Source organism: Melitaea cinxia, chromosome 3 (assembly GCF_905220565.1).
Source record: "Melitaea cinxia chromosome 3, ilMelCinx1.1, whole genome shotgun sequence".
Taxonomy (NCBI): domain Eukaryota; kingdom Metazoa; phylum Arthropoda; class Insecta; order Lepidoptera; family Nymphalidae; genus Melitaea; species Melitaea cinxia.
Window position 1 is genome coordinate 6,633,934 of NC_059396.1, and position 18,046 is coordinate 6,651,979.

General features: G+C 38.2%; 2 protein-coding genes across 2 annotated transcripts; both read right to left on the bottom strand.

Annotated features, from left to right (window-relative positions):
• Positions 1-644: 644 nt before the first annotated feature.
• LOC123669739 lies at positions 645-1,427 on the bottom strand. Its single transcript, XM_045603329.1, has one exon. It carries the CDS (start codon positions 1,425-1,427, stop codon positions 645-647), a length of 783 nt encoding a protein of 260 aa, XP_045459285.1.
• A 5,815-nt stretch (positions 1,428-7,242) lies between these two features.
• LOC123669129 (NHL repeat-containing protein 2) lies at positions 7,243-17,354 on the bottom strand. The gene is made up of 11 exons (XM_045602763.1): positions 17,198-17,354; positions 16,949-17,115; positions 16,467-16,626; positions 15,213-15,391; positions 14,591-14,738; positions 14,284-14,451; positions 12,718-12,879; positions 12,192-12,311; positions 11,979-12,083; positions 8,524-8,636; positions 7,243-8,365 (listed from the first exon to the last, which is right to left on the bottom strand). Exons 1-11 carry the CDS (start codon positions 17,352-17,354, stop codon positions 7,559-7,561), a joined length of 2,286 nt encoding a protein of 761 aa, XP_045458719.1. The 3' UTR covers positions 7,243-7,558.
• Between the last annotated feature and the right edge of the window lie 692 nt (positions 17,355-18,046).

Sequence of the window (18,046 nt, forward strand, 5' to 3'; positions counted from 1 at the left end):
TCACGACTAAGTTTTATTTTCACTTTGATAACCTCAGCGACTGCACCGATAATAGGTATAGCTGTAACAGAATCTACAAAAAAGTCCCGCCTGACGGCTATTAAAACACCACCACCTAAAGTGTTTCCACGTACCTTATAATCCCTATCGCATCTGTAGACACAATATCGAGAGTCAAACAATTCCTCGTTAAAAATGCCCTCCAGTAGCCATGTTTCTGTCAGACATATAATTCCAAAATCTGTTTTAAGTAGGTTTCGAAAAAATAAATTGGTTTTAGAACGTAAGCCACGAACATTCTGATAATAAATAGAGATATTATCATCCATTTCCGTAGAAAACATATTCACAGTTCAGTAATACTAAAGTATAAAGACGATCCAAATGCAACTCAAGAAACACAACAGAAAAGTCAAAGCAATTAGCAAACACAAAACAATCACAAGTCAAGATGTCCTCGCTACCTACAATATTAGTTATACAATAGGGTGACAATTCAATTAGTAATAAATTTATTTTTACAAAATGAATATATATAAAATAAAAAAATAAAAAATTATAATGAAAGAATAAAAAATAATAATGAAAGAATAAAAAATAATAATGAAATAATAAAAAATAATCAGAGGAAGGTATAACGACATTCACACAATTTTTTTCAAATCGCTGTTGCTTAATATATGTAATACTGGACTGGTATCTGTACGTCGGACCATAATAGTACAATTCTTTATCCAAACATAGGAAAAATTTTTCTCTTTGGCCAACTTTTTAGCTTCCTGCAGAAGAGCTTTGTTAGAACGTGTCAGGTGTTCTTTAAAGTACACATTAGAGCTATTACCAGCAAAACCAATATCACTACATTGGAGTTTTATTCTTTTAGCTAAAGCCAAGAAGTCATCCTTCTTCCAACGTGACAGGAACTTAATAACTATAGGTTTAATAAGCCGATTTTCGCTTTTACTATGAGCAACTCTGGTAACAAAATCAATATCTGTAGAAGGATTTAATTGATAACCAGTACGATCTGAGATTGTTTTTAAAATCTCCATTAGGTTTTCATTCTTCCTCTCAGGTATACCATAAACTTCAATATTTGATCTACGTGACCATTGCTCTCGGCTATTATTTTCAGTTTCCAAAGTATCAATTTTCTTCTTTAAAGTACTCAGTTCAATAGACAGTGAGGATAAGGACTTTAATTCTTTTTCTAATCCAATGACTTTATTATTAAACTCATCATACTTCGAATTGATAAAAGACACAGATTCCCTCAAACTTGTAATATCGTCCTTAATTGGTTGAAGAAGTGTTGACACCATATTGCTTATCGACGCTTCTAAATCTACTTTCCACTTTGCCATTTCACTGGCTATAAATTCCTTAATACCCTCAAATTGAGTGGATATATCAAAATCGCTCGTCATAATCTCAGGTGACTGATTCAACACAGTCGAACCGCCTCTTTTTGTGTTTATATTCTCACTGGGAGATCCCGTGGAGGTTGAACCACGTACAGGGGTATTATCTGAATTAAGGCGACGATCGCGTGCAGACACACATACAGGACATGCCCATTCCCTCATATACTCCGGTGACAATTGTTTGTTTCTATCACAAGGAAATAAACATTTAATATGATATGTATCCTTACACTGTTTACAATTGATACGGCCAGTGGCGTCCCCTGCCGTTGATTTGCAACAAGCGTATTTCATTTTAAAAATTACAATAACTTCAAATAAACTTCAAATAAACCAAAGATTAAATTGAATATACAAAAATTGTCTCGGTGTTAGACTTGGATTGGAACTCGGGTTATATCGATTGATTAATTCTTCTATTCTGTCATACAAGCCGCTGCGCCAGCGTTGTATTGTTAATGATCAGCGAAAAACTTGTTCCTTATAATGTTCTATGTAATTGAAGTTTATAATTATGATTATGAGGGTATCTCCCAATATTCATCAAGAAATCAGCACAGTGACGATGTAAAAACAATGTAAAACACCAACACCAAACGATGATTAAGCACTTAACTGGTGAAAGTACACACACTCAACTATGTAGATTCATAAATAAGTAAATTATTTCGACCTCGAAAAAACAAAGAGGTTGATAAAATGAAAATAAAGGTTAATAATTGAATTAGTAACAAAAACACTTCCGCTATCTTCCGTAGTTCTGACAAGACTATATGAGTTATTATTTTTATTTTATAACTGCGAACTGAACAGTAACTATTTTGTTAAATTCCACGCGGACAAAGTCGCGAGCAAAACTAGTAATATAGTTTATACTACAACATTAATATTTATTGTACTCGTTATTTGTTTTATATACTATCAAATTAATATGAATAAAATTTTTCGTATACATATCATAACATAGAGATTTCAAACGAATAACTCCAAACGAACAAACAAACCAATTACTTAGGTATATTAGTATATGTGTGTTATAAGTTAAATAATAAACAAGTTTACTTTTTATACACGAATTCTATTATTTATTAAACGCTTACACTTAAAACTTTGTTGACATTAATAGTTACCTACAATTCCCTTTCAAACACTCATAGCGTAGTATTTGTATATACGTTTTTATATTCCAGTTATGAAAATATATTAAAATGAATTTCAAGTTTAGGAAAATAAAATATGAAGCAATTGTAACATAAATAAACTGCGTATATAGTATTATACTATAGGTATGTAAGAGTTTTTTCCGAGATTTTAAGTCTTTGCACTACAAAAATAACTACCTTCCATTTATTTTTATTGCATAGTAATGTTAGAATATATTTATGTAGATTGTATTAGTATTATACAACTATTATAAAACATAATATATATACATATATATATATATATATATTTATATATATATATTGTATTATACATTTTCTTAGAATGTGCGTATTATTTACAGACGACCCGTTGCGTTGGCGCAACGGTTAAGACGACCCATTGGCGCAACGGCTAACGCGCTGGCTGTTGCGCCAGCGGTCGCGGGTTCGATTACCGCTCACGACAGACATTTATATCGATCATATAGATGTTAGTCGTGGTCTGGGCGTTGTATTTGTGTATTGTATGTGTTTCCGGACCACCAGCACAGGAGAAAATCCTACTGGGGGATCCGTTGAGTGTGAAGCGCTTATTAATTCTATTCACTTATTTGTAACGCGACTGAAGGCAAGCTTTGCATACCTAACATATGTATATACTGAACAGCTATAACATATATGACTAATCAGCTGAGCCTGGATCAACGAAGTACAAGTAATGTTTTTTTATTACCAGTAACTGGCTAATAATAATATGTCAAAAGAATTATTACAACGGAAGCTTAAACCATAAATACATCTTATACCTATTATGCATGCGAGTGTGTGAAGATGAACTACTTATTTTAGCTTTGTACAGAGGCGGCTCATCCTAAAGAGCGCTGGTGACGTGCACTCTCACGAAAATTACATAGGCAATCTTAAATCAATATTTCTTCATAATACATAGGTACTAGCCGATAGTAATAAATGCCGATGGCCGTAAATTATTTCGCAGTTTTTCTTTGAGGTATTAAAAAATAGGTTGAGCGCGATATTTTGTGATAAAATCTAAAATATTTTCTTACTAATAATCTCCTTTACCTGGGGTTGTCTGGAAGAGATTGCTTATAGCAATAAGACCGCCTTTGCATGCTGTCATTGTAACTACTTTTTGTTTAATTTTATTTCTGTACTGCTACTTTTTTTCCTTTTTGTTTACTACGTAAAAGTGTTTGACTATATTTATGCAAGAAGTAGTAAATAAATAAATAAAAAATTAATAAATATTTTGTTTTTTGAAATTGATCATAGTATATTTAACAAGGTGATAAAGATTGTTAATTAATTAGTATATATGATAATTTTACTAATTCAATTAGATTTTTTCTCAAACCTTTAAATAATATTTATAAAGTTTAGGCGCATTTTCTGAAACTTAGGTAATATTTGTGCTATCCATGTCTAAATCGTCAGCGACTTTTATATTACAAGGAAATTTGAGATTTTATATTGTATATACGCATTTATAAAAATCGGAAAAAAGAAGTTTCCTTGACCATGACAAAATATTTTAAATTATAACAAACTAAAAACTACTACATCACTTATTAAAACCTATCTAGAAAATTATATATTCATATAGGTACTTATGCATTACTTGAACCCTTAAATCGAATACTTAATCAGCGAAAAACATGTTACCTAATACTAAAAGTAAATAACAACATCGTTTGTAATTTAAATAATCAGGCTTCGTCATGTCATATTTGACGAGTATAATTATTTGCTAATTTTTTAAAAAGTAATCATAGCTTACAGAAATTTATTTAAAACTTTAAAGAGTTTTTAAAGCACGAACTAGAAGCAACTAATTGACGACCCACGATGTGATTGTTTTGGGACATTGAGGCTGTAATGATTGGGGCGACCTTAGCCTGCTTGCTCGAGCATCTTGCACTTGATAGCGGTGAATTGTTCAAATCATTCACTCACTAAGATGTCACTACTTATTGCTATAATTCTAAGTTTGTGGTTTATTAAAGGTCACACAATAACACACAATATTGTATTAACGTTAATGTTTTCGATACTCTAAGAATAGGTAAAGCTAATTTTACGCAGATTTAAAGTGTTCATACAATATCAAGGTAATTGTTTAATTCAGTAAATTGTTACTAATAAGTAAGTAGCTTTAGTCAATAAATGACCTTTAATTTTTATACCACTGTGTCTAATGCAAGAAGAATTAGCAATTATTGCTATCTTTAAATGGGGCTAAGGAATGGAGCATTGCGTAAACTTGAAAAGCTTCGGGCGATAGCTTAAATAAAGCAGGTATACCCACTATTAAAGGTCATTCAATCGACCCGTTATCGTGACTTCACGTCTACCCAAATTATGGGCATACAAGCAAAGTATCTGCATTTAATTCATAAGTGTAAGTTATATTCCTTAGTAATGACTTGAATTGAGCTCAATAGAGGCCACTGATCTGGTTCCTACGCTTATTTATGCGAACTGCCGAGACCTCAGTAAAAACAAATCGTGTATCAATAATCAGGGTCTTTTGATCGGATGCGCTAACTGAACGTTTGATATAGTAATTTTATAACATCATATAAAAATATAAAAACGGTTCCTGCCGGCCTTTATGCAACCATTGTCACATGGCTCATTACCGCCGTAATCCTTGTAGACTCCTAATTTGCAAAATCAGTAAGTGCCTATTGTATACAATAATGCAATGCGGTATAAAAGTCTAACACATCTTTGTTTTACTAAAAAATTGTATAATGTAATTATATTATGGCAGACGAATCAATGACGACGCGTTGGCGCAACAGTCACAACACTGGTTTGTGGCTGTTGGGCTGGCGGTTGCGGGTTCGATCTCCGTACATGACAAACATTTGTATTGGCCACATTTGCCGTGGTCTAGGTGTTTGTGCAGTCCTTCTGAGTCTCCCCACCGTGCCTCAGAGAGCACGTTAAGCCGTCGGTCTCGGTTGTTATCATGTATACCTGAGAGCAATCTTTACTCATAGTAGGGAATATATCCGCCAACCCGCATTGGAGTAGCGTGGTGGATTAAACTCTGATCCTTCTCCTACATGCGAGTCAATATTTATTGAAATTTCCAAAATTTGAAAAAAAAAATACCAACGATGGATGGATCATTTTCAACAACTACGAAGCCTATTACTTACAATGTAACATGTAGCTGGTTCTCTATTGATCTCGATTTTTTGATTTATGTAACCTTGCTTGAAAATAAGTGATTTTTTAACAAAGAAACAAATTTTACAACTGGGATCACATCTACAGATACAAGGACCGTTTATACGTTTTATTTCTCTCTTTTACTCGTTAGGTTGAGATTTAGGTAATAATAATAATGATAAGTCCTTTCTATAAAATATTTCGACATTCTTTTACATTTATTGTCTTACAATTATGCGATTATACCTGTGTAATTGTGTGCTACCTGTATTAAACTTATTTTACAAATAGTTTAACACTGAACATATTCGGTCGTCTTTTCCAAGTTAGGAAGATTGTTGTCTCTGTTTAAGGAAGCAATTTATACTCATACTAGGGGAATCGGACCTACAGCCTTAAAGCGGAAAGCACTGCTAACTGTGCTAAGCAAATCAAAAGATTGTTGTATCGAGCTGTTTGTCGATACTTTACCAACAAGCTCAATCTGTTTCTTAATCATACAAAATCGGTACTATTAAATAACTATTTAGTTGTATCCTGTTGCTCTGGCGTAAAATCTATAGATGAGAAAACACAATTCATTTACTGCTTCAACAGTAATATTTGGCGAGGTCACAGCGGTCGTGATCATATAAATTGCTGTTGTTTCTATCACGTACTCGTATCCTGGTAAGAAATGTCAAAGCCACCTTTCTTGGTATTGGTAGTACAAGATTCCAAGACTTTTATTTAGGTATTATCAACTTCAATATACATAGATACATTAAAGACAGTGATCCTGAATTCTGATTTGAACAAGCAAAGCTGAGCTTCTGAAGACTTGGTATTTCAAAAAATTCTGTGCTTGGAAATAGTCGTAGATTGTTTTTTTTTTTTTTTTTATGGAAAAGAGACGAATAGAAAAAGATATTTGAAATTAAGTAACGAAAATCTTTTACATAAAACATTTTTTAGGGATATACTCAAATTTAAGAGTACCGTATTACATTTATGTTCCCGATATTCAAGTCTACGGTATTCGTTGTTATTGTTTCTTACTAAGGAGTAACAGTAACGCTTTTGATATTGAGAGTATATTTATTCTACAAAAAAAAAGTTATTCGCAGCATTGACGATCGTGGAGCTCCAGGCTTCCTTTGAGATGTTTTTAATATGATAGTACGTAAGTACTCACAATTTCGTATCATTATATTTATAACAATATTGTTTATCTTCAAAATTTTTGATTACATGGTAATAACCGTACCTACTAATATAACCGTTTTCAAATGCAAAAATAATAATAATTATTGCGTTTTAAAACGGATATTACTCGAGCACTAACAGATTAGACATTGTGTTTGGTTGTTTCATTATTTCAGCAATTTTTTTTGCGGTAAAACAATTATAACAGGTGAGGTACCCGGACAAACGTTTTATTTTAGGCCATTTTAAGCTAATATTGAAAAAAGAAATGAATGAAATAATAAAAATTTACAAAATTAAAAATTTATTATATTATTCGTATATTATGTTAATTGGAAAAATATATATAAAGGTAACAACGTCTTAACATATAACCCAGATTTTAAAAAAACTTGTGCTTACATATAGAAATTGTGAAAAAACCTAATGAAAAGTAGTATATGAAAAAATATACTACTTTTCATTAGGTTTTTTAGGTATTTTTACATGTATGTAAATGAATTTTAATCACATAAATATTAATTTACATAAATATTTATTTTTGCAATAAAAGGCCTTATTGGTCATGTTTAAAGCATGTGAGACCTTAGCAAACAAAAAGCGTTAAATTTTATTAGTTTCCGATTTTTGTTCATTACGATTAACAGGGTTTACTTTGCAAGTTATTTTGTAAGATTCAACCATTTTTACGGAATCACGAACTAAAATCGTAGAGCGTATCGTGAACGAGTGAGCGAAACATACGGTGGTGTCGCACAGCGCCGTCTGGAAGCTTAGGTACAAGCGATAATGTGTCTTATCAGTCCTTGTCTTAAGTTTCATTTCCACACGACCTGGTAGTTTAGTGCCTTTGTGCGAACTACCGACGAATTCGAAATCGTCAAGAGTGACGTCTTTATTATTTTCATCACGAACGCAAACGTGCCAGTTCTGCGGCGCTCCCGGTGTAAACTTAACGCTTTTCGTTTCAGCGTCTAAATTAACGTTAAAGTATATGATAAGATTGCCGCATTTTCTGTTCACGAACAAGTCATTCTTGTACAGTATGAGGTTCTCGGGTTCAGTGAACTTTGGATCTGGAAGACGTACTTTGAATTCTTGGCATACGTTTTTGGCTAGATTGAGAATTTTTATGCTATGATTGTTCGTGTCCGCTATGTAAAGATACTTTCCGTCCGAACTAACCGAGAGACCTGACGGTTCGTTGAACTTCGCTGGATCTGTTGTTTCGATCATTGTTGGGTTCAAAGTGGTAACTTTTTGGGATCCAACTTCCACCTTCTTGATTTTATTATTGTATGTGTCGGCTACGTAAAGAGTTTTGTTAGATTCACAGTACGCGACTGCCATCGGATGTTGGAGTTTTGCGTCGACACCGATATCATCTACGTCCCCGTAAGCAAAAAGGTTCTAAAACAAAATAATTTTATATTAACATTCATAGAAATTAACAAACATAAAACATAAAATTCATAGAAATTAACATAAATAAATACAATATGTGTTAAGAGATGACATAAAAGAGAACTATCTGTATTTGACAAGCAGAATAGGCATAAAATATTTACTAAAGGATTTCGATCTCCTCCGCAAAGCGTGGAAACCTGTCCAGTCGAAAGAGCTAGTCTTCTAATTGAAGAACTTTCCGAATCAGCTATAAATACTTCGGAGTTGGTATGACCTGTATAAAATAAAAAGGTTATTGTTAATAAAATAGTAATGAAATGATTAGACTAAGATCCCGCTGCAAAATCATTACATTCATCATTAGATACGTAGATAGATAACCAAACTCTAATTTCTACAATCCTTTGTGAACAGGCAAATATATTGATAACAGGGTGCCAGTCAAAAAGTGCCCACAAACACTTTTAATTATAATGATTTATTTTCCAAAAAAAAAAAAAAAAAACCATTAACTTCTTGATTAAATGAAATATTATTCACATCACAGTAATTCATATAGAAACATTGAAAAGACATGGGTGCTGATGCCCACTCGGCCGCAACTACTTAGCAGTCAGATGTAAACAGGTAATAATTTGTTGTAATGTAAAAAACGTTCGTGACGTATGATATATTTATGTTTTTATATTAAACTAAAGCTTATTTTTTTTAATATGATAATAATATGCCACTACCTGTGAGAAAATAACCACAAATAAGGTTTACTAGCAATTTAAAAAAGTAGGTACTAAAGACAAAGTGTAAGAGAGCTATCGCGCAACACCACTTGTTAGACGAGGATGGCGAATGAAAGCTGCGTGAGTTCTTACTGTCAGCATGAATTTCGCTAAAATTTATATAAGCAGGAATTGACTATAAATAAAATTACCCGAAGTGTGGAACTCCAAATGACCAAGCCTTTAGAAATAAAATTTAAGATACAAATCTGGTTAAGTAAGAACCATTTATTTTAGAATTTCACCAAGTTGGCGTAGTACAAGATTCTAATGCGTTGATCGTAAGTACAAAGATATTTGCATGTGCTATAAATTTCAACAAAATTATAACTGGGTTGTCTGGAAAAAATGGCTAATGAGCCATAAGTCCGCCCATTGTACCTCACTGTCTGTAACTATCTTTATGCTTTGTTTGTAATATATTTGTGGTGTACAATAAAGTATAAAATAAATAAATAAATAACTGGTAGGCGGCCCTTCTATCTATATATTAATACGTGAAGTAAAAATTTTGTACCCCTTTTTACAACAATTGCGCTGACGGAAGAGTATATAATTTCGCACACTTAGTTTATTCTAATACATAAAATTCTCGTGTCATGATGTTAAACATTGAACTCCTCCGAAACGGCTCGACCGATTTTAATACAATTTTGTGGGCATATCGGATAGGTCTGAGAATCGGCCAACATCTAGTTATAAGGGGAGGGGGGATTAAGGGTGTTAATAACATATATGGCAAAACAACGTTTGCGGGGTCAGCTAGTTTATAAATAAATAAACGCTTCACACTCACGGCTCCCAGTAGGATTATCTCCTGTGTCGGGGGTCCAGGAACACACACAATATACAAGCGCGAACGCCCAGACCACGACAAACATCTGTATCGCCAATACAAACGTTTGTCGTGTGCGGGGATCGAACCCGCAATCGCCAGATACACACTAAGTCAACTATGTCGCACTGCGGCCCGGGGCCAGCAGGGGCGGTCACCTGCGCGCAGCGCCAGGCCCGCGGGCTGCGCGAAGGCGGCGCTGGCGGGGTAGCAGCTGTTGCGCGCCGCCTCCGCGCCCGAGCCCGCTACACACTAAGTCACTATGTCGCACTGCGGCCCGGGGCCAGCAGGGGCGGTCACCTGCGCGCAGCGCCAGGCCCGCGGGCTGCGCGAAGGCGGCGCTGGCGGGGTAGCAGCTGTTGCGCGCCGCCTCCGCGCCCGAGCCCGCTACACACTAAGTCACTATGTCGCACTGCGGCCCGGGGCCAGCAGGGGCGGTCACCTGCGCGCAGCGCCAGGCCCGCGGGCTGCGCGAAGGCGGCGCTGGCGGGGTAGCAGCTGTTGCGCGCCGCCTCCGCGCCCGAGCCCGCTACACACTAAGTCACTATGTCGCACTGCGGCCCGGGGCCAGCAGGGGCGGTCACCTGCGCGCAGCGCCAGGCCCGCGGGCTGCGCGAAGGCGGCGCTGGCGGGGGTAGCAGCTGTTGCGCGCCGCCTCCGCGCCCGAGCCCGCTACACACTAAGTCACTATGTCGCACTGCGGCCCGGGGCCAGCAGGGGCGGTCACCTGCGCGCAGCGCCAGGCCCGCGGGCTGCGCGAAGGCGGCGCTGGCGGGGTAGCAGCTGTTGCGCGCCGCCTCCGCGCCCGAGCCCGCTACACACTAAGTCACTATGTCGCACTGCGGCCCGGGGCCAGCAGGGGCGGTCACCTGCGCGCAGCGCCAGGCCCGCGGGCTGCGCGAAGGCGGCGCTGGCGGGGTAGCAGCTGTTGCGCGCCGCCTCCGCGCCCGAGCCCGCTACACACTAAGTCACTATGTCGCACTGCGGCCCGGGGCCAGCAGGGGCGGTCACCTGCGCGCAGCGCCAGGCCCGCGGGCTGCGCGAAGGCGGCGCTGGCGGGGTAGCAGCTGTTGCGCGCCGCCTCCGCGCCCGAGCCCGCTACACACTAAGTCACTATGTCGCACTGCGGCCCGGGGCCAGCAGGGGCGGTCACCTGCGCGCAGCGCCAGGCCCGCGGGCTGCGCGAAGGCGGCGCTGGCGGGGTAGCAGCTGTTGCGCGCCGCCTCCGCGCCCGAGCCCGCTACACACTAAGTCACTATGTCGCACTGCGGCCCGGGGCCAGCAGGGGCGGTCACCTGCGCGCAGCGCCAGGCCCGCGGGCTGCGCGAAGGCGGCGCTGGCGGGGTAGCAGCTGTTGCGCGCCGCCTCCGCGCCCGAGCCCGCTACACACTAAGTCACTATGTCGCACTGCGGCCCGGGGCCAGCAGGGGCGGTCACCTGCGCGCAGCGCCAGGCCCGCGGGCTGCGCGAAGGCGGCGCTGGCGGGGTAGCAGCTGTTGCGCGCCGCCTCCGCGCCCGAGCCCGCTACACACTAAGTCACTATGTCGCACTGCGGCCCGGGGCCAGCAGGGGCGGTCACCTGCGCGCAGCGCCAGGCCCGCGGGCTGCGCGAAGGCGGCGCTGGCGGGGTAGCAGCTGTTGCGCGCCGCCTCCGCGCCCGAGCCCGCTACACACTAAGTCACTATGTCGCACTGCGGCCCGGGGCCAGCAGGGGCGGTCACCTGCGCGCAGCGCCAGGCCCGCGGGCTGCGCGAAGGCGGCGCTGGCGGGGTAGCAGCTGTTGCGCGCCGCCTCCGCGCCCGAGCCCGCTACACACTAAGTCACTATGTCGCACTGCGGCCCGGGGCCAGCAGGGGCGGTCACCTGCGCGCAGCGCCAGGCCCGCGGGCTGCGCGAAGGCGGCGCTGGCGGGGTAGCAGCTGTTGCGCGCCGCCTCCGCGCCCGAGCCCGCTACACACTAAGTCACTATGTCGCACTGCGGCCCGGGGCCAGCAGGGGCGGTCACCTGCGCGCAGCGCCAGGCCCGCGGGCTGCGCGAAGGCGGCGCTGGCGGGGTAGCAGCTGTTGCGCGCCGCCTCCGCGCCCGAGCCCGCTACACACACGCACGTGCCTGCATACAAACAGCTCGATTCAATTTTTTGCAGCAGTTTTAAGTAAATTAACTTTTTCACTTCATGTGTTAATTAAATATTTTAAATAGTTTAGAAAATTATTTTACCTTCAGAAAACGCTTTATATTTCCACCAAATTGTGTTGTCGAGAAATAGGGCCCAAATCTGGTGCGAACCGGCGCAAGCTATTATGAGGACGCGACGTTTCTCGTCCTTTTTCTCTTTATCTGTAAAAAGATATTACAAAATTTTACTAAAATCTAAAATAAATTTAATATAGTTCTTTGATATTATAAATTTCAAAGTGTAAGACACTAGCTGTGCCCCGAGGTTTCGCCCGCGTTCATTTGAGACAAAAAACGTCCAAAAATGTTATATAGCCTACAACCTTCCTCGGTAAATAAATTATTCAACACGAAAAGAAATTTTTAATTTGATCCAGTAGTTCCCCAGATTAGGCTGTTCTGACAAAGAAACAAATATACATAATATAGTATAGTATAGTTAAAATTTTAAATAATAATGTAAAATTATCATTTATCTCATTATAGGTGACACCCGTATTTTGCAAATAAATTTCTTAAAACCGAATCAAAACAAACTTTTCAGTTTTATAATATTAATATAGATTACCTTTATTTTCTTTATCTTCCTTATCCTTGTCGGAGGGTGCTTGTCCGGGCGGTGGAGGCGGTGGTGGTAGCACTGGCCTCACCGACATGTCCATATCTGGAGTCGTATACAGCAATACATCCCACGGAGAGGACAATGGCTGGAGGCCGAGACATTTCCCACCTAAAGGTTTTTTTTTTATTATGTATACAACATCCACAGGCTCTTAGTTACTACATAAAATATTTATTACTATACGGCGTGAGTTTTTTTTTTACAATAGTTTAATTTCAGAACAGCAGTTCTAAAACTGTCTAAAATTGCTACCTAAATGTATTTTATGAGTGGTAAATAGGTAGAGATAGGTACGAAATAACTAAACACCGTTGTTGTTTTTATACTAAATATCTTAAGTATAATTATGTGCAATGCTAACCTTGAAATTGTGGTGTAAGCAAAAGTTGCATTACACAAAACCATTTAATATATGAAATAGCATATAACAATACATATACAAGTAAATACTTTGTACAAGTTTTAACTAGCTTTTTCAAAGAAAGCACATTAAAAAAATAGAAAAAAGATCTCATTCGACTGAGAGTGAGAGAACAAGAGAGGGGAGAGGAGAAAGAGAGAGACAAAGACGTATAGAGAGTAAGATAGAGAGACAAAGAGAGATAGATTTTTTTAATTACTTTCGAAAAAACGAGTGAGAGAGAAAAAATGAATGAGAGAGACAAAACGAGTGTGCGTTAGACCACACGACTGAAGTAAAACTTCTTAAGCAATCAGTTGGCCTGCACTGTCTCTCCTTAGATATACGAAACGTAACTGGCTATGAAAAAAAGAGAGAAAGAAAATGTGTGCTCTCACCTCTCTTTTACTCTGTTCGCCTCGCTCGATCACACTTTTCGTAACGCTCTCGTCACGCATTCACCAGCTCACTCCGCAAGTCAAGCGAGCGTAAAGAAAGGTTATTATGTACAATATAGGTAGATTTTTTTTATCAGAGGTAAATTTTTATTAAACCCCGCTGTAACCTTTAAGGTTAGAGTAACGCTTGGCTCCGGCGCTGCGGGAAGTGCGTAAGCACGCTCACTCATGCTCCTCTACGCATTCGTTCGCGCGCTTTCGCATGGCGGGCGAGGGCTGCCCTCCCTCCGCGCCTCCGCGGCTTAAAAAAAACACTCTAGGGGTAGGGCAGACCAAGACCATGTGGCCAGTAGGGTGCTCCGATTCGGTTTTGGGTATTTTTCGAATTTCTAAACCTATATTCTAACACGCAATGTTACTAATTTTATTAGAATATTTTATGTCTGACGCGTTATTTTGTTTAAGTGTGATTTGTCAGTCGTTAAAGGTCAGTTCGTATCGTATTTTGATCTTGCAGTAAAGATCGTTTTTACGTAAATTTGTTCGAAAATAACGCGTGATAGTCGCAGTACAGAGCATGAGTACACTTACCACAGCACCGGAATTAAGGTAAAGTCAGAAATAACAAAAACTTAACCTCCGATAAAAAATCTACCTATATTGTACATAAGCCTAAATAAATTTTGCTTCAAAAAAGAAAGTGCGATTGCTTACCGCGGTCACCTACAGCAGCCTGGCGGCCGGTCCCGGCGAGCACCTCGACGCTGCCCTCGTCCAGGTGCACGGCGCGCAGCGCGTGGTTGTCGGTGTCGCACACCACCAGCACGCTGCCCGACAGCCAGCACACGCCCTGCGGCGAGTCGAACTGCGCCTCGCCGAACTCTGCGCCAGCGAGCCCAACTCACTTATTATCCACACTTATGTACCAGCAAAAATCTAATTTTTTTACTATTAATCTTGCACTATACTTAAAACAAACAAAAAGAAAATGGTAAGCTAAAAACGGAAAAACAATACTAACTGCCATCTTTAAAACCAGGTTCAGGTCCGCCAATAATGCGCAGAATAATTCCAGAACAATCCGTAAGCAACACTCTATGATGACCAGTATCCGATATAGCCATAAAAGGTTCCTCTCCACGGCCACGGTAGAATGGATTAAGTGCAAGCTATAACAAATAATTTGTTACAAATTATTCTTCTTACCTACGTCACTAACGGACTCTATTATTTATTAAATTCTTAATGTAGAAAAATAATATAAATTGAAATTATATTCGACGCTTTCTGTAATAAAATATATACATAGAATATCAATATTTCAATATATATATATAGGTTATAATATTCAAACAAATCCTGAAAGGAGTCGAAAGATTTTGGAAATTGATCTATTAAAGGTGATCTATTAGGTTAAATGTAGGCCACAATTTTTGAAGCAAAGCTGTTTCAGTGAGACATTTCCAAAGATAATTTGCTATGAATACTATATATATATATATATATATATCGGTCGAATTGAGTAACCTCCTCCTTTTTTGAAGTCAGTTAAAAAAATAATTATAATTAAAAAATAGCCCTATATAAAATTAATTATTATTTATTAATATAATATATTATTTTGAAATAAAGTTATCACAAACCTTACTAGGAAAATATAGTGTGCTAGTCTCCTTCATTTTTACGTGAGAGTTTATCGACACAGGTAGAGGGGTTGCTGCGATCCGTGTTGAGAAATGACGTAGAGCGACACCGACATACGAAATGAGTTCATCTCTGTGACCTTCTCCAGTTATGATGAAGATTGGTTTATTTGATGGACCTATTAGAAGATTATTAAATGAACCCAAATTATATTATTTCCAGAGCAAACGGGGCCACTATGCATACGCAGCATACGTGCTAAACATCGTCACCGACAAAATTTTTTCTACCCGCGCGTTACACGTTCCCGTCCCGCCTGAATATCCGTGAAGTGTGTTCAAAAATTTCAAATCCCATTCTGTCCAGACAGAAACAAGTTACGTATACAGCGGCCATAAGGCCGTGCGTATTAATATGCGTGCGGTACGTGTGAATTAAGAATCCCCATCATTTTACGAACTATGTTACACAATACGTATGCAGCGACCTTAACAAGTAGGGCCAATTGAATATATCAAAAGCTAAAACTTATATCAGCAGCAACATGCGTGGCTTGTAAGCTATGTACATTTGTGCAAAGTTAAATGTCAGTGAGTCTATCTTAGAGATTATTAGAGTGTATGCAAAATGCTTTGCTTTGGGATACCTTAAACCATAATATTATCATTGAATTTCTAGCAACAAATATCTCAATATTTTCAACTTTTTAAGCAAGCAAAATAGCTGTATACTCTATATAGATAGGAAAAGGTTGACTATAACTTTGTTCTTTATATTGAAAGGTTTTATAGGACATCTTTATCTGGTAAGCTTAAACTTGTTTTTTGATATTCTAACAAATGATATTAAAATGTCAAAATAAGTTCCTTGCTTTTAAAACTTTAATAGCTATATATATGTATATACTAGCTGACCCCATAAACGTTGTTTTGCCATATATCTTATTAACCCCCTTAATCCCCCCCCCCCTTATAGCTTAGGGGTATGAAAACTAGATGTCCGATTCTCAGACCTACCCGATATGAACACAAAATTTCATAAAAATGGGTCCAGCTGTTTCGGAGGAGTATTGTAACTAACATTGTGACATGATAATTTTATATATAAGATATATATATATATATATATATATATATATATATATATATATATATATATATATATATATATATATATATTTATAATACATATAGCAATATTTTAGACTAAAAATGAAAACTCGCTTTAAACATAATACAATAAATATAACATACCCAATATAAGAAGAGTGGGCCAACATCTGATTCCTAATGTTTCCCACATACAACTATCGGCATCATTGACTACAGGATGATGTATATTGTACCTTTGTACTGCAGCCAAAACATTTCCAGATATCTTCTCATTACTAAACTTAGCACAATGTACCCCAATCTGTAAAATAACAAAAAAAATTCTTAAATAATTTTAAAACCTTTATGTACCATTCAGTAATCAAGAAGCATGGTAGATTAAGCTTTGACCATTCTCCTTAATGAAAAATGAAGCCTCTGGCCATCAATGAGATGTTACAGGCTGAATTAATTAATCTATCAATTATCTACGTAATTTATTATTTATTGCTATATAATAATAAATTATCTATAAATTACTATAATAAAAAATATCTATAAATTAATATTTTACAGTTATTCCTTAATGTGTCGCATTAGTATTAAGACGAAAAAACCCTAAGGTTATTAAAAGTGAAACATACCACAACTAAGCCATTATCTGATTTATGTAATTTTTCTACATGTTCCAAGTCTGGTAGTACATGGTAACAGTTAATGCAGCAGTACGTCCAGAAATCCAATACTACCACTTTCTCTGCACAATGCTGAGTAAGGGAAAGTGGTTCACTAACGTTGACCCATTCTAAATCTGCAATAATGAATAAACATTAAATAGTAATGGTCTATTAAAATTAATGAAAAATTTCTCTTAAGCCTTAAACAAGATTTACTTTTTTTGAAGTCATCAATTGGTGGCACGATTGGCCAAACTTTTTTTATGTGGTTTATAATGAGCGCGTCTCTTTCAGCTTCACTGTTTGCAGACACCATTGCTTCAGTTAAATCCAAACAAGCTTGGGCTACGTAATCCAGTGGACTTGACTCCATATTTACACAATTGTTATACACTTAAAACGCTATTTTATTTAAAAAAATCCACTTAATAAAGTTTATAATTTTAATTATTATTTACAGTAATATTAGCTTATTACTACCATTCGCAAAAACAAATGAAAAGCACTTTTAACTATTATTATAATTAACAATCTCCATGAATCAATTTGAAAAATTATGAATGTTTATGTATAAATTTCAAATCTAATGACAATTGACAATCAAAATAACATTATTTTAGCCTTTATGAGTGCGTTCCACTAAAGGCCCGCAATGTCATTGACCACAGCAAAAATGCCATTCTACTAACGGAAAAACCCACGATATAATAAATCTGTTTTCACCTCAATGGTTAAAACGCGGGCGTTGCAGGCGATTTTTATAGGTGGAACGCATAAATGAGTACTGTGTGGTTGCAATATGGCGGCATGATAAAAACAGGCAGCTGTGTGTAGGGGTTGTGAGTAAATATTTCGCATGGATTGGAGTAAAAGTTAATTCAACATAAATTCCCGTGAAGTTATCGTTGCGTTTTTGACGAAACGAATGAGAGATAATGAGTGCGTTCCACTAAAGGCCCACAATGTCAACTAATCTCTCACTATTGAAATTGGACTTAGTTACCTACTCTCCTGACCTGTATATAAGACCGTGACTATAATACACTCTAATCTCCGCTCATTGAC

Coding starts and splice junctions, on each gene's coding strand:
- LOC123669739 (XM_045603329.1), bottom strand. CDS start 1,427: ATGACGAGCGATTTTGATATATCCACTCAATTTGAGGGTATTAAGGAA.
- LOC123669129 (XM_045602763.1), bottom strand. CDS start 17,354: ATGGAGTCAAGTCCACTGGATTACGTAGCCCAAGCTTGTTTGGATTTA. Junction 14,452..14,590: donor ACCTGGTTTTAAAGATGGCA/GTTAGTATTGTT, acceptor TCGCTGGCGCAG/AGTTCGGCGAGGCGCAGTTC. Junction 8,637..11,978: donor GGGCCTGGCGCTGCGCGCAG/GTGACCGCCCCT, acceptor TATTTTATACAG/GTCATACCAACTCCGAAGTA.